Below are 27,251 nucleotides of genomic sequence, written 5' to 3' on the forward strand. Positions count from 1 at the left end.
CTTCAAGGTGCTATTTAACCTGACATTCTGTTAGAATTCTTAATGGCTTCTGAACACTGTCGGGAAGTCTATAGCTTCGAGTCCACGACGACTCCCAAATTCTTTTCATAAGGTGGACTCTCGATTTTCCGACTGTCCATTGTGCATTCAAACCTCACATTTTTACTTCCTATGTGTAATTCTTGAAATTTAATGTCAGTAAATGTAATAGTCCACAAATCTGCCCAAGCCTGTCTGCTGTCCAAGTCCTTCTGTGATGATATAACAGATTCCAAATTATCTGCTGTGTTATCGTCTATTTACCCCTTACATGTGTCAAGTTCGTTATTGGATTGGTCTACTCCCACACCCTAAATAATAATACACACATACACGCAGACCCGAACCACAACAGTGCCCTACAAATGACACACACAATTGGCCAACTTTTAGCACTTTAAACCACACAAGTGCTATAAGAATAACACAGCCTGTCACTCTCTCAGTACATCAAGAGACTTATTTATTATCGGCACAAACAACGTACAATATTTTAAACAGATCTCAGACCTAAATATTACTTTTGGTTTACAGGAATACATTTAAACATATAAAGGCCGAGCACTCTTGACTACAGGCCAATTATCAGCCCAGAATGCCTTACTGGATGTCCTGTTCCCTACCATTGGGTGCAGCTCTCAGCCTCAGCCTTAATAAACCTCGCAGCACAGAGGTAATGGCAAATCTCCGGCTACACCAGGTGCTCAAAGAAATCTACCTTATTATTTCAATCACTCTAGACATTAAGACAAAGCATAGAAAGATAAAAACAAGTTTCTATTTATTAAATAACAATAATAAGCAAAAGAAAAGGCCGATAGTAAAGTCTGGATAAAATAGTCTTAAAAAAAGCTTACTGAAAGGAATCAGTGATGTCAAGGATGGAAGTCCCAGGGCGGTGTTTTGATTTAGCAATCGATATTCATGCAAATGCTGTTTACTGACTGGTCACATGTCTTTGTTTTATTTTCTGACATCGTTCATCCGTCGTCGCGGTTTCTCTTCGGACGTTGCTTGCTGATGAGGCATATTTATTATAAAGTCTCATGCCGTGGTTTCACAACACATGAATGTTCCATGCACCCGATTGGCTAGCTGTCAATATGATGGATGAATTTTGCTTAAACTCTTTAATCTATCTTCTCCCAGATGATAAAGTTTTTTTTTTGATGTTTCCTAAAACATCGGCATGTCCTCCTTTCTCAGGCTGTAAACCAAATTGTTGTCCCAGATGTCCATCCATAAAGTAATCAATATCTTGAGGTATCGGCTCAGTCTCTCTTTCCCAGGCTGTAATGGCAATTTAGCACTATGCTGTGAACAACTGTTATAAAAGTGAGGTGTAAGGGAAGAAGATATGCCTTTTTATTATAATGCCTCCTACATCTGAATTCATCTTGTTGGGACTGAGCAAAATATAATCATAAAAATAGAGAATAATTTGTAGATTTTATACACCACTAGCAGAATACCCGCGCTTCGCCGCGGAGAAGTAGTGTGTTAAAGAAGGTACGAAAAAGAAAAGGAAAAATTTGAAAAACAACGTAACTTGATTGTTAATGTAATTGTTTTGTCATTGATATGAGTGTTGTTCTCATATCTATCTATCTATATATCTCTATCTATCTATATCTATATCTATATATATACACCCACGCTTGGCAGCGGAGAAGTAGTGTGTTAAAGAAGGAAAGAGAAAGAAAAGGAAACATTTTGAAAATAACGTAACATGATTGTCAATGTAATTGTTTTGTCACTGTTATGAGTGTCGCTGTGATATATATATATATATATAGCAAAATACCAAGGCCTTAGCGATGTCATGTGTTAAAGAAGTTATGAAAAAGAAAAGGAAACATTTTAAAAATAATGTAACATGATTGTCAAAGTAATTGTTTTGTGTATTTGGCGGCAGCGTCACAAAGTTATTTTCGGTAGCTGCATCAGAAAATGTACCACAACGTCTGACACGCCTCCGTTTTAGTGTTTTCTCACAGTTTGGAATGCTGCTGTCATATATATACACACACACATACACACAAACACACATACATACATACATATATATACACATACATATCTTCATATCTACATATACACACACATATATATATATATATATATATATATATATATATATACCTATCTAGGTGTATAGCTTTGGTCACTGAGTGCAAGGGAAAAATAATAAAATATAGTCTATAAGTTATTAAACAGTAAAACATTAACGTTTTAAGAAGTACAGGTACATTGAGCACTACTGGAGTGGTTTCAGGTAAACTACATTTTAAAGACTGTGTAACACAACAGGTAAGTAACTAACAGCAGCTAAAATATATATGGATCATCTCTCGGTAGTAGATCCCTTTTGAAAGGCGCTACACGGCTGTGGTATAGAAATTACATTTTCTATGTGAGCGTTCAAATTTGTGCCTCTGGTAATGTGCCTTACCGGCATTTAAAGAAAATTAGTTTTGTGTCCTCTGCAGTGTTAAGAGAGAAAGGCTTTGGTTTGGGATAAAAGGAAAAAAGGTGTAAAGAAAGGAAAGTTGCCTTTTTCTTTTATATAGTATAGAGAGATGTGTTCGCTGACGTTATGATCGCCTTGTGTAGACTGGTGAGACGTCCCGCCATTAATCGGCTGTGATGGCACTGTCAGTCCTCCACTCGTGCGTGTTTTCATAATCCGAGGTGAGGACCTCATAATCATATCGTGGAAAAGAAAGTGTGAATCGCCTTAATATTATTTTGCCGTGGTGTAGAAAAGGGGTCCCGTGTTTGCACTTGTCTGGGCTATAGCGCAGGGGGAGGATGAAAAAAATTAAAAGTGCTCACTTTGACTTAAGGCAGAAGCGCAGTCAGCGTCTCAAAGGCCGGCACAGCTATGCGCGCGCTGGCTGCTCGACTTTGCTGGGCAGGAGACCACAGTTTTGCAGACACATTCATGATATCAAAAGTCTCAGCTCTTTGGAGGTCATTCATATATATATATATATATATATATATAGCAAAATCCCGCCTCGCAGCGAGAAGTAGTGTGTTAAAGAAGTAATGAAAAGAAAAGGAAACATTTTAATAATAACGTAACATGATTGACATTGTCATGAGTGTTGCTGTCATATATATGCCTGCCTAAATAAGTCACCCTCGCTTTGCTCTTACTTTATTTACCGTTCATTTAATCATGGCTATTGGCGGAAAAATTATAAAATGGAAGGAGGATGGCTTTACCAAAACAATTATTGATGGCGAATCGATTATTCATAAAGCTTGAATTGGTGATGTTTTTCTGTGTTAACCTCATATTTTTTCAGACTTCTTCTCAAACTAAGGTGGTGCGAGGATAAAATGAATCGGGATGCTGATCAATGTAATCGTGTACAGTACCAGGAAATCATGCATTGACAAAAGCTCCCTTTGCTTGTAATGCAAAGTGTGATTAAATGCATTATTTTTTAACGCGTTATGGAGCACATGCACTGAAGCTTCTCAGCTGTGCTTGTGCTAAGAAAAGGACAGATTTTAAAAATAACGTAACACGATTGTCAATGTGACCTTTTGTAAGTAGTGCCTGGAGGATTCAGTGTGGAGAAACTCTAGAGACAGCGTGTGTATTAACTTGTGGATTTTTCTGTGAGTATTTGGTGGCAGTCTGACAAAGTTGCTTCGGAAGACGGCATTAGCCTGAGCTCAGCTCAGAGCCAAATGAGGTGAATGGGAGGGGAGATGATGACGTGACTCCCCCACCCGCCTTAACTGTCAATCCCCCACAAACACAGTCTCTCGGAATTTGCATAAGCACACCCCTTCACCTACAATTTTAACTTAGTTACAAAGTGATCAAAACTCTCGTTTATATCCTGCGTCCCCTCATTAAACTTGTATCCTGCATTCCCGTGGGCATGTGAAACGCCAGCCTGTCTATGAACTTAATTTAAAGTTTAGGTTTACACCTTGCTTTCTTTCCGAGGCAGCAACACTCATGAATATGGTAGTATATGTCACTCGCCGCTTCTTATTGTTTTTCGCTGCGTTCTCAATTATATAATGCATGTTTTCTTAAGCGCTTTTTGCAGGTCTTCCTGGTTTTCTACGCACTGCGTTGACAATCAGTTCACGTGATTACGTGGGAGGCGTGATGATGTCACACGAAACTCCGCCCTTCCAGCTCAACTCCATTACAGTTAATGGAGAAAAATACCTTCCAGTTATGACCATTAGGCGTAGAATTTCGAAATGAAACCTGCCCAACTTTTGTAAGTAAGCTGTAAGGAATGAGCCTGCCAAATTTCAGCCTTCTACCTACACGGGAAGTTGGAGAATTAGTGATGAGTCAGTCAGTCAGTGAGTGAGTGAGTGAGTGAGGGCTTTGACTTTTATTAGTATAGATAACATCTGCTAATCTCCCGATCTTGGTATCATCTGCAAACTTCACCAGCTTGTTCTTTATATTCCGATCTAAATCATTTATAAATATTAAAAATGGCAACTGCCCCCTGCTGGACACCACTCTTAACATCAGCTAATTCTAATGAGGTTCCTCACACCATCACCAGGTTAAAGATAATGAAAGTACTAAAACTGAAAAGTCTCAAAAAACTGATAGTAAAGATCGCATTCACTAACAAATGGAAATTACTCAGTGAAATAACAGAACAGCGAAAAGAGATTGAAAATATGGACATAGGAGATATGACAGAAGTATGTAGATATTGTTTGGCTTTAAACTTTAAGCCAGAGGCTTGTAGATCATCTAATTTGTGTTGCCATTCAGGGAAAAGTAGTGTTTCTAACTAATGAAGAGGTGAATCCGAAAAAATTAAAAGATTCACTGTTTGGTGAAAGTGAAATCCTGCGAGACAAGACTTTGTGCAAAGAGATTTGGAAAAGTCCCGCCCACATCTAAAACATTTACAACCACGCACACGGTTCAATCATTTCTCATTTACATGAATGCTATTGTCAGACACAGTTCATGTAGAAAGAAAGAAACGATATTCAGTTACGGGCAGTTATATGTCGCGTTGTCACGATAAAAGTCCAAACACTGAATCAAAATTCAATACGATATTGACGAAAAGGTAAAAGCGAAAAGAGATGGAATATTTGGAGATATGACAGAAGTATGTAGATATTGTTCAGCTTTAAACGGAGAGTTGGAGACGTGTAGATCATCTAATTCATGTTGCCATCAGGGAGAAGTAGTACGTATACACAACGAGGAGGCCTATCCGCGAATGCTACAGGTAAAATATCCGAATCTACACTAATCTGTTCGCGTTCACATCATTCAATGCTCAAAATACAGATTTACACGATTCAGGACCATACGCTATGAGAATCTGTGGTCCTGCAACAATTAAAGCAACGACGAGTTTAATTACAAAGAAACCACAATTCAGTCAGGGTTATATTTATGATCACGGAGAAGCAATGCAACAAAGGATCAAAAGAATTAAATGATCGGACATATCAGAAATTTTAAAGCCAATAATGGGATTCACATTAAAACGTTTCACAAACATTAAAATAATTAACAAATCACAGGGACAAACATTCGAAAAAGTCGGCTTATTTATTTGAGAGAAAGAAACGAAATTCAGTCACGGGCAGTTATATGTTGTGTTGTCACGATGCAAGTCCAAACACTGAATCAAAATTCAAAGTTAATTTCAAACATTAATTTTTTACTGAAGTTTGACAGTAAAAGTGTAAGTTTAAAATGTACTTGTATGTTAATTTCAAAACCAAACAGAACAAAAAAGTACAACGCAACGAATACCTCGAACGCAACATGAAACATCATTTACTATGCTTAACTATTTTTTTTTTTAATATGGTTAATTACTCACTGTAATGTAAAATAGTTCTGTTATGCATATGTAACAATTCACATGAAAATAATCTGTTGCAATTGTACATCTGCTTCCCCATACGCGAGCGGCAGAGCCATAAAGAGGCTAGTGCGTAACACCTGCACTGGGGTTGGCAAGCGAAGCGACCAGGGGGCACAGTCCCCTAGTATATCTCTATATATTGTGGCGGCCGGCCCGCTGACTGCTCAACCCAGCTGGAATACCCAAAGATGAGAAGGATGGGGGAAGGCAGCTACTGTTGGACACTGCCTCGCCCAAGACGCCAGATGGTGAGTTCCCGGCAGCATAGCGGTGCCCAGGATTCCCGCAGGGCACCAAGGAATTTGGAGCTCAACTTCTCAGCCCTGCTGGATACCGTGGGTGCCGCCAGGAGACACGGCAGGGGGAACCTGGAGATTCAAATCCTTTCCATAGCCCAGAAGTACTATCAAGTCACGGGGGTGGAAGCTCCAAAGTTCTTCCGGGCTGAAGAAAAAAGCAAAATATCCTGGACCATCGAGAAGTGTGTGAACTGACGACAAAAAGAATGGTCTTTGCGGCGAACTGGAATCGTCCCCGCATAAATCAAAGTCATCCAGATGATCTGGATCTGCATAATTAGACCTGGACCACCCATTCTTATTGTATGAACTCATTACAAAAACGGGAAGAGCTACGCAGAGACTGTCCGTAAACTTCGTGCGATCTTTGGGCGTGACACTGCCCCTACCGTAACAACAGTTTCAAGGTTGGTACAGAAATTCGAAGAATCGGGGTCAGTTGCAACCAGAAAAAATCGCCCGGCCGAAACCGTAATGTTCGAACACAAAAAAACATTGCAGTAATGCAAGACAGTGTGAATGTAAGCCCCGTGAAGTCGCTTCACCGTCGTTCACAACAGCTGGGTATGTTGCCATCTTTGGTGTATCGAATACTGAAAAAAGATCTTCAAATGCACTCCTACGAGATTCAGTTGGCACAAGAGCTGAAACCAGAAGATCATGCAAAATGGCGAAGATTCGCAGATTGGGTTTTGGAGCAAGAGGACGACTATTTTTCAAAAAGAATAATCTTCAATGACGAGGCACATTTCCATCTCTCGGGATATGTCAACAAACGAAATTGCCACATTTGGGGTGACGAAAGCCTTAGAGTGATCTAAGAGCATGAAATGCATCCCCTACGAGCCACGGTTTGGTGTGGGTTTTGGGCAGGAGGTGTGATTGGCATCTTCTTTTTTTGAAGAGGATGATGGAAATTCAGTTACTGTAAATGGCAACCATTATCGGGACATGATCACTAACTTTATGTGGCCTGCTCTGAAAGAAATGGAGGATGACGGAATTGATGAAATGTGGTTTCAGCAGGACGGGGCTACCTGCCATACATCCTGGGAGACAATCACCTTGCTTTGTGAAAAATGATCCGAGCGTCTGATCTCGCTTCACGGCGGTGAACAAGAATGGCCTCAGAGGTCATGTGACCTCACACCTTGTGACTTCTTTTTATGGCGATATGTGAAGTCACAAGTTTATGTGAACAAATCTCAAACGACTGCCGAACTGAAGAGGAAAATTCAACGGGTAATCGGCGAAATCGACAGGGACGTCTGCGAAAGAGTTATCGTTAATTTCAACGATCGGATGACTGCCTGCAGAGAAAGTGGAGGTGGACAGATGTTCGATATCATTCATTCATTATTAAATCGAGGGTATACGTTGAATGAAATTAACTAAAAATTTTGAATTTTGCTTCAATTTTAGCTTATTTATTGCATTTTTAAAGACTGTACTTTATGAAAAGCCATACACACACACACCTATCTAGAACTATGTCTATATCTATTGTCAGGGATGCCAGGGGCGACAACCCCGCCGGGATGCCGTGAAGGACCGGAAGAGGGCGTGCGCCCATCTGGGATCACGTGGGGACTGTCACCCTGGTTGCTTTGGGGGCCACGCGTGGATGGCTTGGAAGCCCAACCCTGCAGGGGCCCATGGTCACCGCCAGGGGGCGCCCCGATGCCATGGGAGCCTTCCGCCACACCAGGAAGTGTTGGGGGGTTTTGATGGGGCTGGGGGAAAGAGTAGCAGGGACACCCGGAATGTTTCCGGGAGTACAGCTGGCACTTCTGCCACACAGGGGCGTGTCGACGGGTGATTGCCGGGGAGCACATCCGGGTGAGGATAAAAGGGGCCGCCTCCCTCCAGTCGACAGCAAGAGTCGGGTGTTAGTGGACGGAGCTCGGAGGAGAGGAGTGGAGGCGGTCGGAGGTCTGAGCAAGGCATTGTGTTGGCCAGGACTTGAAGGGGCGATTGGTGCTGCGGCACTGGGTTGTGCACTGTACATAGTATTATAAATAAACGTGTGTGGTGAACCAACATGTCTGCCTGTCTGTACCCCACACTATCTCTAGATATACACACACATATAATTCAGCGTCTGTCTGTCTGCTTTTCACGGGAGGACTACTCCACGGATTTAGATCGGGTTGTTTTTCTAGAATTCGCTTGAACATTCCAGTTGATTTTGCAGCTTCTCTCATCACACAGTTGGCTTGAGGTTCCAGTTTATTCACGTGAATCTGAGAGACGGGATGTGGGCCGAGAGGAAGAGGACGAGGCTGCCTCCGTTTGAGACGTTGTACCACGTGTTGGAGTGCAACTCGCCTCCGCTTAGCTAGCGATACGTGTTTGTTCAGCAGACCTCATCTACCGATTGTTAAGAAGTAGCATTTGACATTTTTGAGAGAGAGATCAGCGCTCCGTGTGTTTTAGAGGGTAGCTGCTGATTGGCCATGTGCGTTTCTCTCCACGTGGGGGACGCTGTCCCGTCAGAGGTGATCACGATCAGATATACAGTGCTAACGTCTATTGATTCTTAAAAGTTACTCCTGTTTCATTACTATGTGCTGCGGGGGACAGCTAGTTATATATAGATATATACACACATTAATGTACACAAATGTATACAGTATATATTACATACACTTACATAAATACACACACATACAATACAGCAGTTGTAAAGCACAGATAATTGCAAATGAAAATCCTGTCTGCATTTTTTCCTTTTATCTTATTTATGTTTCATAAAGAAAAACCTAGAAAGAAGAATGACCAACACTAGATGGTATCTTGAACTAACTATTAATATAAAATGATCTCATTATATATAGAAAGGTAACGTGTGGCACTGTTCTAATAGATGAAGACCGTCGCATGGTGCGTTCAATCTGGCCTTATTGGTTTATTCGAGTTTCTTTTTTTATTCATCGATTGTCTTGACCCAAAACAACGTCTTCTGACGTCCTTTGAGTTTCCTGCTGCCAGCTTCTGTAATTCTGCCTGAATGTCCCAACACAAATCCACAACTGTGCTCACCGTCGTCACTTCTGTTTGGTTTTTTTTATTACTTCACTTATCGGACTTATTCCTGCACAGTTACTTAGTTGGGAGTTTAAAACGATACCCTAATTATGAACTGGAGTGAATAATAATACTACATTAATATAGCACCTTTTCCATGCCCAAAATTAAAAATAATTGGATTAACTTCTCTCTTCTTAGATGTACTATTATGGCTCCCAAATATTCGATTGTGAGCCATAACTGATACTTGTGCACGTATACATGGAGACATTTTATTTATACACACACCTTTATAAGATGGTATTTACTCCCACCCACCCACTCACTCACTCCCCTATAAACCGGCCTGAGGCGGCACCCTGTACCGTAAGCCGTCCCGTTTTCCTTTGTCTTTCTTTATTGAATGGACGACCCCGCCAGTTCAATTCGTCCTCCGCTCCCCACTTCCAGTCGTTAAGTTAGACCTGAAGCCCCCCGTGATTCCCACAGACTCGTTTCCCAGTGTGGACATCACAATGACCGGTCGGTCCGTTACATCCGAAGGCGTTTCGAGCTCGGCTGTCAATTTCGGTGGTCGCACACGACCCTCAGGAAGTTTATAAACTGCAAATGAACTTCACCGGTGTCCGTCTCTCACAAAAAAAAAAAACAAAAACCAAAAAACAAAACACACTCGCAGACACAAAGATACGACCGGAGAACAAAACGGAGTCGCGGTTTTACTACTGCCGCCCTCCTCCTCCTCCTGCCGGTCTCTCCCATGATGGGAGCCGCCTCCCTCTCCACCCTCGAGCCGAGCCGAGCCCCGCCGAGCCTACCTTCGGTGTGGCAGCTGGACGACAGGATGGTACTCGGAGGTCTGAACAGGTACGGCAGGTAACGGGAAAAGCATTTCATGTTTTAAATCCTCTCTTCCTCCTCTATCGATTTCCGTGTCCTCTTTTATTCTGCGACGGCGGCAGCTCCCCGTTGCTCAGTCCATGTGCGCCGAAGCGAGGGGAGGCTGCTGCTGTCGGCGGCGTTGTTCGGCTGAGGGAGCGCCCTGGCCGGCTTCAGCATGGCTCCCAGCTGCGCATTCCTCCGTGCGACTCAACGTGATGTCCACACTCGGCACGGGGCGTCTTCTTCCTTCTTCTCCACTGCTCAGCCTGTCAACGTTCACCGAGCCCCCGGAGGTGTCCGAAAGCCGCCCCCGCCTCGGAGCCGCTCCATGCACTCAGACCCGCCTGAACAGCGCCGGCCCAGAGCCGAAGAGACGCGCGTCTGCGGAGCGGTACTGAGCTGCGTTGCGACGCGCAGCTTTCCCCTTAAAGGCGCAGCGCCCTAATAGTCGGGACTGCGGGCAGTCACTCCTCCCTCCTCCCTCCTCCCTCTCCCCTCTCCCCTCTCCCCTCTCCCGCCCTCCGCGCACGTCGTGATCCTCAGCACGAACGGCGCGTCTGCCAGCCCGGCTACGCGCTCTCATTGTTCCCGCTTCCTTGTCGGACAGCCGCGGTCCTCCACCTCCTCTTTCTCCTTCTGCAGTCTCGTGTAAAGATTCGCAGGTCCCGTCATTTTAGTCTTCATCCTCCTCGTCTCGTGACCTCTCCTCATATTGCCCTTCATTTGATAGCCTGGCATTTCTTCAAAGATCTCGTGCCTACTTCCACAGGCTGATGCTGGCAGTGCCATTCAGTTTCTAACTGAAGCCATCATTTTGCACACTAATAGTCCACTGGCAGGCCGTTGACAGCCCCCTTTAATCTTCAGCCTTGTTTTAAAACTTTTTATCGCCAATCTATTCCCTGCTTACACTACCTGAATTGTCTCATAGACTGGCGCCTGCTTATTCTTTTTGAAAGGTGCCATATATTAGAATAATTGGCCGATAATTGTGGGTGGCTGGTTCCATCTGCAGTCTCCCATCCATCCATTATCCAACCCGCTATATCCTAACTACAGGGTCACGGGGGTCTGCTGGAGCCAATTCCAGCCAACACAGGGCACAAGGCAGGAAACAAACCCCGGGCAGGGCACCAGCCCACTGCAGGGCACACACACACACACACACACACAAACACTAGGCACAATTTAGGATTGCCAATGCACCTGACCTGCATGTCTTTGGACTGTGGGAGGAAACCCAGGCAGACACGGGGAGAACATGCAAACTTCACACAGGGAGGACCTGGGAAGCGAACCCAGACGGGTCTCCATACTGCGAGGCAGCAGCGCTATCACTGCGCCACCGTGCCACCCTCATTAATTACACAGAAATGTATAATTCGGTATATGTTTAACATGATAATTCATAAGCCATTGCCCTGTACAAAGCATGATAAGATGCATAATTAAAATTAGACGTTACATTACAGAATCAGAAATGAACGAGAAAGGGGAAACCCATCCTGACTCGTTCGCAAATCAAACGAAGGGGAATCATGAGACTGATTCTCGGATATTTGTTCTTTCACAAATCAAAAAAGAGTTGAGACTCCCGAGTCAGGCAGTTCTCACACTTTACACATCCACCAGCAGGCGGCGCCAGCGATACTTAGGACGTCACACAGGACAAACGGGACAGGCCTGCACTTCAGCACTAGTCGTCCGGCTGAGCTCCACTGAAACGATCCCTATGACCCACTGAAGAAAGTTGTTCATAAAGAATGAATGGCCATCACTATTTATTTGATTTATTGGATTTGCAGATTTTCGACCCATTACTCTGCATTTTGACGACTCCGTATTGTTTGCTCTGGACTTTCTTTGGTGTTACTCTTTTTCTGCACTCCTCATTCTTGTTACCAACAGTTGGGTGAAGAGTAAACCTTTTTACTTATAAAGGCTCTCTGTTTGCAGTATTACTATCTATCCATTACCCAACTTGCTATATCCCAACTACAGGGTCATGGGGGTCTGCTGGAGCCAATCCCAGCCAACACAGGGCGTAAGGCAGGAAACAAACCCTGGGCAGGGCGCCAGCCCACCTCAGGGCACACACACACACACACGCACACCAAGCACACAGTAGGGCCAATTTAGAATTGCCAATCCACCTGACCTGCATGTCTTTGGACTGTGGAGGAAACCCACGCAGACACGGGGAGAACATGCAAACTCCACACAGGGAGGACCCGGGAAGCGAAGCAGTATTACTAGCCAGGGTTTAATGTTGATTTCCCCCTCTAGTGGACATTTTTGAAAGTGTTTTTGGGACTACATGCTTCAGGACTATGTGTTCACGACACAAACACTCACAGACTCCATCCAACTGTCAGGCTACCAATAACTCGACGACCTACATGGGCCACTAATATTATGGGTGCTCTTCCAAATCCTACATGGTTGGGGGGAAAAAAAAACTCGTCTGAAAAAAATGTCTGAATTCGGGATGTTCATGAGAAATGTAATGCTATACTTGATGAGGAAGAAGTACATCAGAAACTTGAAGAGCCTCATCAGATAACTGAAATGTTAAAAAGTGTCCTTTAATTTAAATATTTGAAGTCTAAACATTTCCATTTGTCACCTTCTGACAGAGGTCCACAGAGGACTAGATCCCTTATAAAGGACCAAAATCAAAAATAACCTCCTAATCAGAATCACCGACCTTGGGAAAAGTCGAAAACGACACCCCACATGCTGATGTTTGAGATCCGTCATTTTGTATCTTCTGGGAGTGGCCCCTGGGGGGCTGGGACCACCAATAAAGAATCAAATATCAAAAAATAGGATCATATAGCATCCATCCATTTTCCAACCCGCTGAATCCGAATACAGGGTCACGGGGGTCTGCTGGAGCCAATCCCAGCCAGCACAGGGCACGAACCAATCCTGGGCAGGGTGCCAACCCACCGCAGGACACACACAAACACACCCACACACCAAGCACACACTAGGGCCAATTTAGAACCACCAATCCACCTAACCTGCATGTCTTTGGATTGCGGGAGGAAACCCACGGAGACACGGGGAGAACATGCAAACTCCACGCAGGGAGGACCCGGGAAGCGAACCCGGGTCTCCTAACTGTGAGGCAGCAGCGCTACCACTGCGCCACTGTGCCGCCCCGGATCATATATCAGCAACCTCAAAATCGCCTACCACGACACTCTGCACGCCTACATTACTCATCCCCAGTTTTTTCAAAGTTTTGTGAAAACGAGTAACTTTAACCCCTCGTATCCCATCAGGGGGTCAGTTGAAGCGGCCTGCACAACTTCTGGTCATTTTTGCCTCAAGACATCTACTGGTTTAAAGTGTGGTCAAAAATGGCCTGAAATGAGGGTTTTTTTGTCATCTAGAGGACCAGAAATAGGAGGGGAACCCTAAGAAGCTCGACGTCTTACGTAACCTAGCATCAAGATGAGTCCAATGGTATTCCGGATTATATAAAGGAGATGGGATTTATAGTAGATTGCATTCCCTTCACTGCTGGCTAGAAACCTGGTGTGCAAATAAAAGCATAGCGTTTGTGAACAATTGGGATGATTTTTGGGAAAGGCCTGGATTTTTCAAAAGAGATGGTCTTTATCCTAACTGGGGGTCATATGTATTATCCCAAAATATGGCAGCTAAACTGCCTGGTTGACTGATCAGAGCTCCATCCAGGCCGCAGTCATGTGATCTTAAATCACAGGCTGTTGTTTATCCCACCTGTTACGATCCTGAAGCTGTTACCCAAAATCCCTGTTGTGGGGCATCCAGTACATTTAGTCTCGATGCAAACCTTAAATTACTTGATAACCAAAAAATAAGGCTTATAATTAGACCAAGGGATAAAACCAGACCCTCCACCAGGGGCATCTGGAATAGAAATTTACTTCAAATTTAAACAAAAAATATATCAGCAGTTCAGAAAGAAGCCTGCAGTTTGAAATGCTGCTTATTGAACATTTGCAGTTTTGGTAAATGATATTATTTTATGTACACAATCTGATCTGTGTCGAGGTCCGGCTTACTTGTCTGAACTTATCATGACTTACAAACCTGAGCGCACATTAAGATCTCAAGATGCCGGTCTGCTTAGGATTCCAAGGATTAATAAAATAACAATGGGAGGTCGAGCTTTTAGTTACAGGACCCCCCTAAACTGTGGAGTGGTCTGCCTGCCACTATAAGAGATGCCTCTTCAGTCTCAGCTTTTAAAGACTCACCACTTCAGTTTAGCTCACCCTGACTAGAGCTGCTGATTAACTGTGCAGACCCCATCTCTGTTGTCAGTCATTAGCACTAAAACAGAAGGAACATGACAGTTAGAATTGGATACCAACCCTCACCTATTCTGGTTCTCTTCTCGGCACTCAAATGTGGCACTTGGTGCCACAGCCCACCTGCCTGCCTAAGGTAAAGTCATTCCTGATGGAGGATCGCAAGGAATCGTGGGAAAGAGGGGTCCTTTCATCGGATTAGCGCTATACCAGCTGTGGAATGGCCAAATGGGGGAGGCAGCTTGATGGCTGAGTTCTCCAGGACTCTAAACAAATCCAAATCCTATTATGTGATGTCATCTACTGTTAAATTCTGCTCCGTACTCCTAAAATTTTTATTTTTATACTGTACTGAGGATTTGTTCTGTTCTGTGTATTGTATTGCATTGAACCCCCTTTTCTTTTTGACACCCACTGCACGCCCAACCTACCTAAGGGGTCTCTTTCTGAGTTGCCTTTCCTGAGGTTTCTTCTATTTTTCCCCTACAAGGTCTTTTCTTGTCTTCTTAGAGAGTCAAGGCAGGGGGGCTGTCAAGAGGCAGGGTCTGTTAAGGCCCATTGAGGCACTTCTTGTGTGATTTTGGGCTATACATAAAAATAAACTGTATTGTATTGTATAGCACATGTAGGGCGGCTTTCTTACACCTGGGAGTCAGGAGGCCACCGGACCAAAACAACTGAAGTGACTTCAAAGCATTCCAATGAATTCTAATCAACACAATGCCACCTGTCCTCCGTCACACTGCATGGAGTTCGCGAACACGGCCAACTAAAATTAAACGCTCAAAATGGCAACGGGACTGCAGCTCTTGACTGACTTGCTGAAGGCCTTTTGAATTCAAACTGTAATCGTCCCCCAAATGGCCTTAAGTTAAATGTTGCATTAAAATTTAACAATTACCGTTCTCCATTGTTCACCACCACCACCACCTATGACATTTACACTCAGGAGACAACTTCAGCGCTCATCGAATGGTAATTCTACTCCGAGTTGAGGGCTGGCACTGTTCCTCCTAATTCCGCCCCTCATCTTCTACATGCAGATCCAAAGATCGTCGGCACCTCGTCATCTGACGTCACTTCCTGCTTCCGGTCACCTGAACCTCTTCTGCCTCTTCTGCCTTACAAGCGGCTGCACTGCCATCTTCAGGCCGTCTCTGTTTGGACTTGCGTCTGATTCTCGATGAACTGTCAGACCGTTTTTTTGCATTCCTCACCAGTTATGAGGGGATCGCCATCTGGTGCCCCAAAACTTTATGATCTTCTTCTGTCTTTATTTACACTTGCTAAAAGAATTTTCTGTAATCCATCTGTCAGTGGAAAATCTCTCTGAGGCTGTGCATTGATTGGGTACTCCTGTTGCATTATTTGCATATATTAGCAGGGATGCAGTAATTATGAATCATGGGTAAATGTTTAAGAATAATCATTATACTCCAGTTTCATTGCATTTTGTCATTATATTAAGCTTGTCAATTTACTTAAGCAACTTAATTGAAATGTATATGTTTATGGAGCTACCTTGGTGCGCTATACCCTAATAAAAAGATAAGTGTCCGAGTGTCTGTTCAGTTGCTGTGTCTCTGTCATTCCAAGAGATGGCACATCACAAACATTAACACTGCTTTTTTAAATCCCATACTAAATGGCATATAACAGAAATACATGTATTGTATTTGTCATCTGTGGTGGGTTGGCACCCTGCCCAGGATTGGTTCCTGCCTTGTGCCCTATGTTGACTGGGATTGGCTCCAGCAGACCCCCGTGACCCTGTGTTCGGATTCAGCAGGTTGGAGAATGGATGGATGGATGTATTTGTCATACCAAGTATGAAGTAATGAAATACATTGCATTTGTCATTCCAATGAACATTTATTACTACATGATGTGGTTTGTGATCTGCCGTCTGTTGGAATGACAAAAGCAATTCATTTTATTACTTTAAATGTCTGTGATTTTGCCATCTGTTATAGTAATAAATGCAATGCATTTAAACTACATCGTGTTTCTGGTGTTCCATCTCTTGCAATGACTAAAGCAATTCATTTTATTACTATAAATGTTTGTGGTGCTCCATCTGTTGGAACGACAAAAACAATAAATTTTATTGTTACAAATGTTTGTGGTGCTCCATCTGTTGGAACGACAAAAGCTATTCATTTTATTACTATAAATGTTTGTGGTGCTCCATCTGCTGGAACGACAAAAACAATAAATTTTATTACTATAAATGTTTGTGGCGCACCATCTGTTGGAACGACAAAAACAATAAATTTTATTGTTACAAATGTTTGTGGCGCACCATCTGTTGGAACGACAAAAACAATAAATTTTATTGTTACAAATGTTTGTGGTGCTCCATCTGTTGGAATGACTAAAGCAATTCATTTTATTACTACAAATGTTTGTGGTGCTCTGAAGTTGAACTGAAAATCGACCTTTCAACAGCAGAATGATCCAAAGCACACCAGCAAATCCACCAAAGGATTGGCTCAAAAAGAAGAAATGGAGACTTATGGACTGGTCTGATCAAAGCCCTGATTTGAGTTCCACAGAAATGTTGGGGCAGGGGTTTAAAATGAGTGGGGCATAAGGAAAACCCCCCACACATTTTGCAAACTGAAAGTTTTGTTTGGGGGACTGGACTAAATGTCACAGGGTCGATGTCAGAGAGATGGTGAACATTTATACAAAAAGGCCTTTGAAAAGTCATCTCTGCTAAAGGGGGCAATGCCAGCTTCTGAAACCAACAGTAAACTTACTCTCACCCCACATCTGTTGATATTTTTGTTGAATAAATGATTGAAAAGACAAAAGGTCCTTGTGTTTTTATTCAAGCACACCACCTTTATGTGTCGGCACTGTCTGCATGAAGGTCTGCGGTTTGCTTGTTCAGATGTGCTCATTTCCATGGGTTGTACTTACTTTTTCACATGATGGTACATGATTTTTTTTTTTTGTCTGGCTCTTCAGATTCATTTTTCAAGTGATTGAAATCCAATATGACTGAGTGCCAATGTCTGTCTCGAATCGTCCAAATGAATAAAAATGAATTCATCAGACAGATTCAGGCTAACAGACCACCAGGAATGCCAGCTACAGGCGGACTTCAATTGCTTGTGCTGTGCTGTGCTGTGCAGGGCGTCTGTGAGTCGGTCGGCTCAGGACGGAGAGCAGAATCACCACCGCCATATCTGTCTGTGAGCCTCTTTTTGGGCAACACGCACTTGAGGTGTGTCGTTGCTGAAGATTGATCCGTACTGGCAAGCTTTCTTTCTTTTTTTCAATTTCACAATTCTCTAAAAAGATCTGTGTGACTTGAATGAAGACATACAACATCTTTGAAAGGGCAGCATAAAGTGTCCTCTTTACGGTGACACAGTGTTTAATCTGCTAGCCTATCAGGTCGCTTACAGTGACGGTGACAGCACAATTCGATTTTATACTATGCAGCCCCATCTGTCTTCTAAGTCTGTGTGGGTGTGTCCCATCCCTCAGAGCAATCTCATTGGTTGATTCAGGTTTGGTGATGTGATTGAAAGAGGAAGAGCAAGTGTGAGGAGGATTTAAGGTGTAGGAGGCATGCTGAGAGTTGTTTTCAAAAAGCTGAAAGGCAAATCAAAAAGAAACCCGAGAAGAAGGCATTGTGAGAACACACTCGAGATTGCAGCTGGGGAAGACACGTTCAGATACACGGTGTTGCAGCGCTGCAACTTAAAAGACTCCATTTCCCAGCTGCCCGGAAGGTGTTGATTGCCTTGATTGGATGTTTGAGGGGGAACGCAGTGGGTGGCGAGAGGGGGCCGGCGGTAATCTTTAAAGGGGAGTCGACTAAGCAGCAAAGAAGCCCCCGTTGTTTTAGTGTTTAGTGCAGTACCACCTGTTGGAGTTTCATTTCTATCCTGGATCATCAAACCTGTAAAGATGCTCATCTGCTCTGTTCTTGTAATATAACTGTTGTACAATTGTATTGAGGATTACTTGTGTTCTGTGCATTGTATTGTATTGTATTGACCCCCCCCCAACCCGCCCTTTTTTGACACCTTGAACAGATCACATAGCATGTGAACAATAACCGTCGTCACGCATGTGCATCTGGGGATCACTTCTGCTGGGGTAAGCAGTACCACTCCAAGACAAGAGGGGGAGCTCACGCTAACCGTCACTCCTTTTCCACCTGCCGAGTGAAAGGCGACTAACATGGCCACAGCAGTAAGAGCTGGCCCCGCCCCTTTCGGTCAGATCTCCATGAATCCTGATGGTCCCCGGACAGTGGTGTCCGATTTCGGACCAGGAACAAAACTTGGAGCAAACTTGATCAAGTTACCCAAACCTCCTGTCATGGATGGCCAGGTTGCCTCTGCCTTGGAATGACTGGGGGAGCAAGTGTGGACAGAGCAATGCTAGATGGCAGCGGTACCTCGAACACCCTACAGGGCTTCATGGCAATTGGACTTTGTTACAGCCCTGTTGGGATCCGGGGGCGCCGCCTGGATGTGCTGCAACTATTCCGGAGGCGACGTGGGTGGTCTTCCGCCACACCTGGAAGTGCTGCTGGAAGTAGTTGAGCGAGCACCTCTGGGTGACCTACGTAAGGGACCAGCAGACACTACTCCGAGAGGCAGAGGCGGGTGGTAGTGGACGAAGCTTGCCGGAGAGGAGAGGAGTGGAGTGAAGTGGAGGAGATGGAGAGAAGAGGAGGAGTACGAAATCGGTGGTTTGGTGGTTGGTGGAAGGCGTTGCCCACAAATGAAGAAAAAAACATAAATCATTTGTGTTTTTATGAGTGTGCCTCCTGCATCTGTCTGTGTCGGGTTAAGCGCTGGTATAGCGCCATCTACTGCCACACTCCCTAACTCGGGAAAAGTTTTCTTTGTTGGGCTGACTGCGCCATCTTTTTTTGTTGGTGCCATTGGGCACCATTTTTGTTTTAAAACGGGGACACCTGGCTGCTGCTCCAACTTTCTGAAGCATCTCAACCAATTCTGTCCACGGCTCACACCACACAGATTACATTTAGGCCCATCAACACAACGTTAATCACAAAACTGAAGCCTAATGATCGTCTCTATGCCTTTCCCCATGATTCAAAGCCACACTTTCCTCAAGAAGCCCAATTCCAAAGTCTCTGCACTATTTCTGGAGTACCACCCAGCCTGACATCTTGAGTGAGATAAAATAAGTATAAATAATAATAATATAAATAAAGTATAAATGAAAGAACACTCTGGACTTCACAGACTGTCACAGAAGGGGAACACTTTTTCAAGGGTCCGTCATTCAAATCGAGGGGCTCTTCAGAGCTGTGTGTTCTCCCCATTACTCTTTACGCTGTACACAGGAGACCTGAGAAAGAACAATGGCCGCCGCTCTGTTATCAAGTACGCTGATGCTGCTAGGACTTTACACCAGTTTACTAAACGGTCCACTCGATTAAGGAGGACCACCATACCATCCAAAGAAATGGCCGGGGATTTGACTTTGAGAGGCAATCATTGCTCTGGGGCAGGAGGTAGAAATGGTGACTGAGTAGAAATACTTGGGAACTCACCAAGACAATAAATAGAAAGATAAAATCTCCTCCGTAACCTCGGACTATTTCAAGTGAACGAGGACCTCATATCGTCCTGTCGTCGCAGTCTGATCCACTCTAACGTCACCTTCCGCTTCATCGGCCACTTTAGTAGTCCGGCAAACCAAAATTTTCAAAAACATCCATCAGATTACCAGACATGCAGCCGAGGTTATCGGGCAGACGTCGATGATTTGGTAAGTGTGTGTCAGAGGGCGATGGTGAAGGAACTGGAGATCAGCCATCAACTTCAGTAAAGCAGGAGGGACAGGGTGCACACAACCTCTCCAGATGTGGATGCCATCCAGTGACCTGAGATGAAGACTGGACCCCTTCATGTGTGTCACTTCAGAGAATCCTTGGGTGCCGCTGGTCTGACTTTGTGCTGCTCACGGCGTCCCAATTGAGGCACATGACCTACATGATCAGTTATGGCACTACTGCCAGGTGGCACAAATACCCAAGGGTGATACGGTAGAAAACTCTATTCATTGTACCATTGAGTCGAGTCTGTGTGTGCGCCGTACAGTAAATCTTGATTCTGCCGTCTGTCCCGAGACTCTGAGTGCTTTCTTTGGGGCTGAGGGTGCCCTTGCTGTGTCTGCCTGCTTCAACAATCCTCATAGTTGAGGACCCCTTAGCAGTTGGACTAGGCCAATGGGGCGCCCATTTAACACCTGGCTCTGGCCAATAGAGGGTCATTTCTGGAGGGTGAGACTGGAGCGGTTTTGTTGTGTGGAGGGTGCAGTCCTGGTGCTTCCTGTTTGTGAGACATGGATGCCATCTAGTGACCTGAGACAAAGACTGGACTCCTTCATGTGTGTCACTTCGGAGAATCCTTGGGTACCACTGGTGTGACTTTGTGTTGCTCACGGAGACCCGACGGAAGCACATGACCAGCATTAAGAGGGGGCGTCAGTTACGGCTCTACGGTCATGTGGCACCATTACCCGAGGGTGATCCTCATTGTGGAGGACCAGAGTGGCTGGACCAGGCCATGTAACACCTGGCTGTGTCAGATAGAGGGTCAGATTTCCAGGGAGAATGGCACTGGACTGCGTGTCTAATTGGGGGGTTGCCAACTGGGACACCAAGCTGTTTGATCGTGTGGTGGGGGCAGTAACGTGCTGTACCAGTGCACATACTCCCCAACCTGACATCTGTCTTGAGAGAAGAAGGCAAACTGAATGTGACCAGGATGGAAGACCTTGCCTGCCCCTTTGGGAGGGGGTGTGCCAACCAGGATCTTGAGCTGTTTCATCGTGTGGTGGGTACGACAATGTGCTGTGCCAGTGCACATACTCCCCAACCTGACCTGTCCTGACCAGTTCCATATGCCATGCTGCCCGCACGCAGGGGTTTAAGAGAGGTAAGCGATACCACCCCGAGCAGAAAGGAGGCGCTGTCACTAACTGTCCTTACTTTTCCAAGGAGAATCCCAAGTGAAAACTGAGCCCCCTCTGTGGAGCTTGGACTAGGCCCCACCCCTTTCAGTTGGGACCTGTTAAAGAGAGAGGGGTCTGGAGGGGGGAGGTGGCTTCTCACTTTGGACTCGGACACGGAGATGGAAGGAGCTTCCCGAGCTGCCCGAAGGGGACACGTGACTGTTAAAAATTTCTCTTCTCTTTATTTGACTAACAGCACTTTGGTCTTTTTTACATTAAAGGGGGTTGCCTGGTTGGCCCCCGTGGGCTCCCCGACTCTTTCTGCCCATGACAATGACTTTTCAAGAAGGAATATGAATGATAAAAAAATCCACAACTGTAGAGTTTTCCTGCATATCATGTAACTTTATGTTCCGTTCCTCAAATGAGTTATTTTATCTCTAGACGTTCATCCTTTCTTGCCTCAGTTTGTTTGTTTCATTTCATTTCTGTCTGTTATTGGACAGTGAGAAGGCACGTTTCATGCTTTCTTGAGTAAACAGGACTACATTAAAACCAAACACCTTCATTTCAATTCGAGATATCCTCAGTAACAGTGCGTCACGTCACCGTCCAATCAGTGCACAGCATCAAGTTTCCCGGTGACAGACCACATGGAAGACTTTTTTAGTGAGCCAGGAGTGACAGTGAAGAGTTTAACATTAAAGTCAGAATGGTGAAGAGCAAAGGTGGTTTGATGTGAGATTTTGGTATTTAAAATGTAAAGCGTGAACACGTGTGATTCATTTCAAAGGTGAACGTGTTATTCTGTGTGATCAGGATGATCCTGTACAGGCCTGAGCTACCAAGAGGACTTCAAATGTCCGCATTCAACAGGAGGGCCCAAAATGGCTCAGCATCACCGTGTCATTTCTGTCTACTGGCCCAACAGAAAATTCCAGAGCCCTACAATTCTACTGAGTGTGTGCAACCCTGACTGGGATCCCAGACCTTTGTGGGCACCACTTACACAGACAGACCATCTACTTGTTTGTCTGTTTTTCTTTTTACAATATTCACATTAGAGCAGTATGTAGCATGTTGGCACCAACTGGGACTTGGATGCCAGTCCACTTCTTAAACTGTGTTACTATCTGTTGCCTTTATAATTTTTTAGGGGCTGTCAAGTTGACTGGCATCACTAAATTAACCTGGATGGGTGAGTGTGCCCTGTGATAGACTGGCACTTGCTTTTATGAAAGCACGTATGTGAAGTCAGATACTGGAAACCACAGAGGCCATGCTTTGGGAGACAGAAGGGTAGCACACTGATAGATATGGCATTTAGTGCCAGTTTTAACCATATATAAGTCGGATGATGATTTGTGCAAATGGGGGGAAAGGTCCTGGAAGAGCAACATTTAAAAAGGGTCTGACTGGGATATGAGGCATCAGCTAACCACACGAGTGGCACGCAGGCCGAGTGGGCACTGGGCAGTTTCAACTAAAGCCCTTCCATGATGAGATCACAACGTGTCTCAGGTGCTGACCGTTGGTCCCCGAGTTTGTTTCATCCATGTCACGCTGTGACAAGGCTTTGATCCTGGAAAGTCTAAAAAGCCACTCTGAATTCCTCCAGTGGAGCTCATTTTGTGAATTCTGCTTCTTAAAAAGTCCTGCTGAGCTCTTCAATGTGCCCCTCTGTGTGAGCGGCTCCAAGGGGGATAATAACCGGACTGTAAGTACATTTTAATTAAAAAAATGAAGAGGCGAGTCCTGTGGGACACGGAGTCTTATAATCCGATAAAGTCACTTTCACCGATGTGACGACAGAAAGGGTGCATGGCGTGTCAAAGGAGACCTCAGTGGCCCCTGCCATTCATTCCAACTGAAAATGAAAAAGGCAAAGGAGCGAACAACTCACAGGCGACTCTGCCGGCCGTAATTACCAACATTTGACTTTTTAATGGCAGGTTAAGGAGACCCCGTGAATAGCATGTCTGCTGGCTAGTGGATCCAGTGACCCGGGTTCAAAATGTGCCCTTGAATGTCATCTGAGTGGAGTCTGCATGTTCTCCCTCTGTCTGTGGGAATATCTCTCTGAGTACCCTGATTATCCAGAACAATATAACAGATGGATAGGAAAAATAGAAGAGCTCTATATAAAATAGTGAGAGAATGATAAAGGAACTCTATAACAGATAGATAAATGGCTAGACAGATATGAAAAGCACTATATAACAGATAGATAGACAAGCAGATAAAAGAAGTATACAATAGAGAGACAGATACATAAAGGAGCTACGTAGTTGATAAAAGAGCAATGTGATAGAGACATCAGTAGACAGATATAAAAGGCACCATATAATAGATAGGTAGAAAGATAATGTGAAAGGCACTATAAGACAGATAGATATGAAAGGCACTATATAATATATGAATAGATTTATAGGAAATGAACTACATAGGAGTAATATAGCAATATGAAAGGCACTATATAACAGCTAGATAAATCAAAGCACTACAGATGATAGATATTGGAGCTGTAAGATACATACTGTACAGAGGTGCACAGTGTAATAGGAGGTGGCACTGGACTGAGGTCCTGGACAGGGTGGATGACATTCCTGTTCCCAGACAGGCCTGTAAATGTTGATAGATTGGGTAGACTGCCATCCAGGACTATACAGTTTGCCAATACGTTAGGTGGCAGCACTCCTAGGACTGTACCCCCATGCATAAATTCACAGGATATACTGAAAATCGTAACCCCATTGGAAAACCGTGCTGTGTGCCATGGGTGCCACCAGGGGGCGCTGTAAGAGAGAACGTTCCCTGTGCAATACTGTGGCATCAGAAGTACTCTCGGGTCCAACATTAAAAGGGCTGGCTGACCTCGGGCTGAGAGTTGAAGTTGAGAGGAGGCAGACAATGTTAGCCTGAGAGATGTGGAAGGAGAGGATAATGGAAGCAGCGTATTCTGAGCGGTTAATATTGTGCTGTGCTAGGTGGAGTGAGAAGGAGCCAGTTGCAGGTACTATTGTGAAATAAACTTTAATTTGATTTGATTTACTATATTATTCCCCAATGAGATAATCACTTTATTTGAATCCGTGACTGCATTGCAGTAATTGGGTTTTAGGGTGGGCAGCACGGTAGCGCAGTGGGTAGCGCTGCTGCCTCGCAGTAAGGAGACCCAGGTTCACTTCCCGGGTTCTCCCTGTGTGGAGTTTGCATGTTCTCCGCGTGTCTGCGTGGGTTTCCTCCCACAGTCCAAAGACATGCAGGTTAGGTGGATTGGAGATCCTAAATCGTCCCTAGTGTGTGCTTGGTGTGTGTGTGTGTGTGTGTGTTGTGTGTGTGCGCGTGCCCTGAGGTGGGCTGGCACCCTGCTCGGGGTTTGTTTCCTGCCTTGCACCCTGTGTTGGCTGGGATTGGCTCCAGCTGCCTGGGGATTGGACCCCCATGACCCTGTAGTTAGGATATAGTGGGTTGGATAATGGAAGGGTTTTAGGGCTCATGTTAACCCCCTAGTGGTCACAATTATTAAGCAAACAAAGGAGTCCCTTGCAGTTCATTGAAAACACTTGGAGGCTTTGATGAGTGCTGTTGCAATTTTTTCTTCTGATTATTTGTGGATTCCTGGACTTTGTGACTTTTCTGTTCCATTCTTTTGGATTTTGTCTTGGAGGTGTTTGCTACTGAATTGCTATTTCAGGAAACTCCTTCTGTCCCCTTTGTTTCCTCCATTTTCGGTTCAAGTGTAAGGTCGATGGATCCTTTCAGTCATGAGGCTGTTTGTTTTTGAGACTTTGAGCTAAGGATCTCCCAAGTTTATGACAATCCTAGATGGATAAAGAATCTGTGTAATAGATAATTCTTTGCATTTATATAGCGCTTTTCTCACTACTCAAAGCGCTCAGCAATTGCAGGTTAAGGGCTTTGCTCAAGGGCCCAACAGAGCAGAGTCCCTTTTGGCATTTACGGGATTCGAACCGGCAACCTTCCGATTGCCAGTGCAGATCCCTAGCCTCAGATAGACAGATATGAAAGGCACTATATAATTGATAGGTGGATAGATAAAGGAGATAAAGGAATATACATACATTGATAGATACATAATTAAAGGAGCTACTGTATAGAACAGATGTGAAATGCACTATATAACAGAAGAATACTGTAGATAAAGATACATAGATAGAGAAATACAATAGGAATGACAGTGAATGAGGTTGATGCCCAAGACACACTACAATAAGAAGCTGTTTATGAAAGGCGCTTTATAAAAGGAGAGATAGGAAAGCACATTAGTGAACAAAATGATAATATCCCCCCAGCTGCTTTTGCCCTGCACCGGTCCAATCAGCTCTGCCCTAATCCACCCCAGCACATTCAGCACCATCCTAGTCCATTTAGCACCGCCCTTGCCTACTCAGCTCCACCCCAGCTTAATAAACTCTGCCCCCATCCAATCAACACCATCCAGCACAATCAGCTCCGCCCCCAATTCATTCCACTCTACCCTAGCACATTTAGAACCACTCTGGCCTAATCAGCTCCACCCAAAGTTAATAAGCTCCACCTCACCTCATTCAATATTAGTGGGAGAACCAATAACGCCACCCCTGCCCATTTAGCTCCTCCCCACTCCACTTCAAGCAGCACTGCCCCAGACTAATCAACCTAAAATGTCTTCTCTAGCCCTATCAACTCCAGCTTAGCCCATTTAGTACTGCCCTTTCCTAAACAGCCCTGCATCACCTTAACAAGCTCTGCCTCATCCAATCACCTCCATCCAGCCTAATGAGCTCCGCCCCAGCCCATTCAGCTCCACCCCAGTCCATTCAGTACTGTCCTAGCCTAACCAGCCTTATTGTAATCTAATCAGCCCAGTAAGTTCTGCCTCAGGCCAGTCAGCACCACCCAGCCTGATCAGCTCCACCTCAGCCCATTTAGTTCTCTCCCAGTCTATCTACTGCCTCCCTAATCAGTTCTACCTCAAGCTATTAAGCTCCACCCCAAACCCATGAGCACCACCCAGCCAAATCAGCTCCACCCCCAGCTCATTCAGCCTTGTGTCCACACCACTCCAGCCTATTTAGCTTTGCCGCAGTCCAATGAGCACTGCTCTATTCTAATTAGCTCCACCCCTGCCTAAAAAGGTCCTCCCTAGTCCAGTCCACACCATTCAGCCTACTCAACTACACCCCAGCTCATTTAGCTCCACCCTAGTCTACTTAGCACCGCCCTAGTCAAATCTGCACCACCTCACCTCAATGAGCTCCGCCCCGTTCCTATCAGCACTGCCCGAGCTCAATCAGCATTAGTGGTCAGCCACATAATGTCACATCGGCTCATTCAGATCAACCCCAGTCCAATCAGCTCTGCTGCAACCTGATCAGCCCACCCCTGCCTAATAAGCTCCGCCTCAGGCCATACAGCACCACCCATTTTGCATGCCCCAGCCCATCCCTGCCCGGTGTAGGGCACACACTCTCCTTCACACACCCCCAATGTTGATTTGCCAGTCTGTCTGACCACATGTGTTGGGGCCGCTTTAGGAAAAGCAGACCCTTCAAAGAAAATCCAAGGAGCACTAGACAACGTGCAAATGGTATACCAAAATCACACCAGACACAGGGCCATCTTAATGTAAGGGCACAGTGGGCACTGGCTGGGGGTCCCAGGTGCATAGGGGCCCATGATGTTTCGGATGCCTATGTATGTCTTGCTGTCAGAACAGGAGCCCCGGTGCACTACTTTTCCCTGGGGGGGGGGTTGGGGGTGTCTATGATGATGTTAAGATGGCCCTGCACCAGAAGAGGACTAATTTGGGGGTCCCCTAACTGCCAGGCAGTAGC

The 27,251-nt window shown here is 44.9% G+C and overlaps 1 protein-coding gene across 2 annotated transcripts in view; it reads right to left on the reverse strand.

Annotated features, from left to right (window-relative positions):
* Positions 1-27,251, reverse strand: part of LOC120543019 (serine/threonine-protein phosphatase 2A 55 kDa regulatory subunit B beta isoform) — a 198,856-nt gene that overhangs the window by 145,979 nt on the left and 25,626 nt on the right. The window contains exon 1 of one of the 2 annotated variants that reach the window (XM_039775836.1): positions 10,084-10,540. The exons of the other annotated variant lie outside the window; for it this stretch is intronic. Within the exon in view, the coding sequence (XP_039631770.1) occupies positions 10,084-10,162 (79 nt within the window). The 5' untranslated portion in view covers positions 10,163-10,540. Of the gene's footprint in view, positions 1-10,083; positions 10,541-27,251 lie in introns of those variants that run through there. 2 annotated transcript variants of the gene reach the window in all.

Source organism: Polypterus senegalus, chromosome 13 (assembly GCF_016835505.1).
Source record: "Polypterus senegalus isolate Bchr_013 chromosome 13, ASM1683550v1, whole genome shotgun sequence".
NCBI lineage: Eukaryota > Metazoa > Chordata > Cladistia > Polypteriformes > Polypteridae > Polypterus > Polypterus senegalus.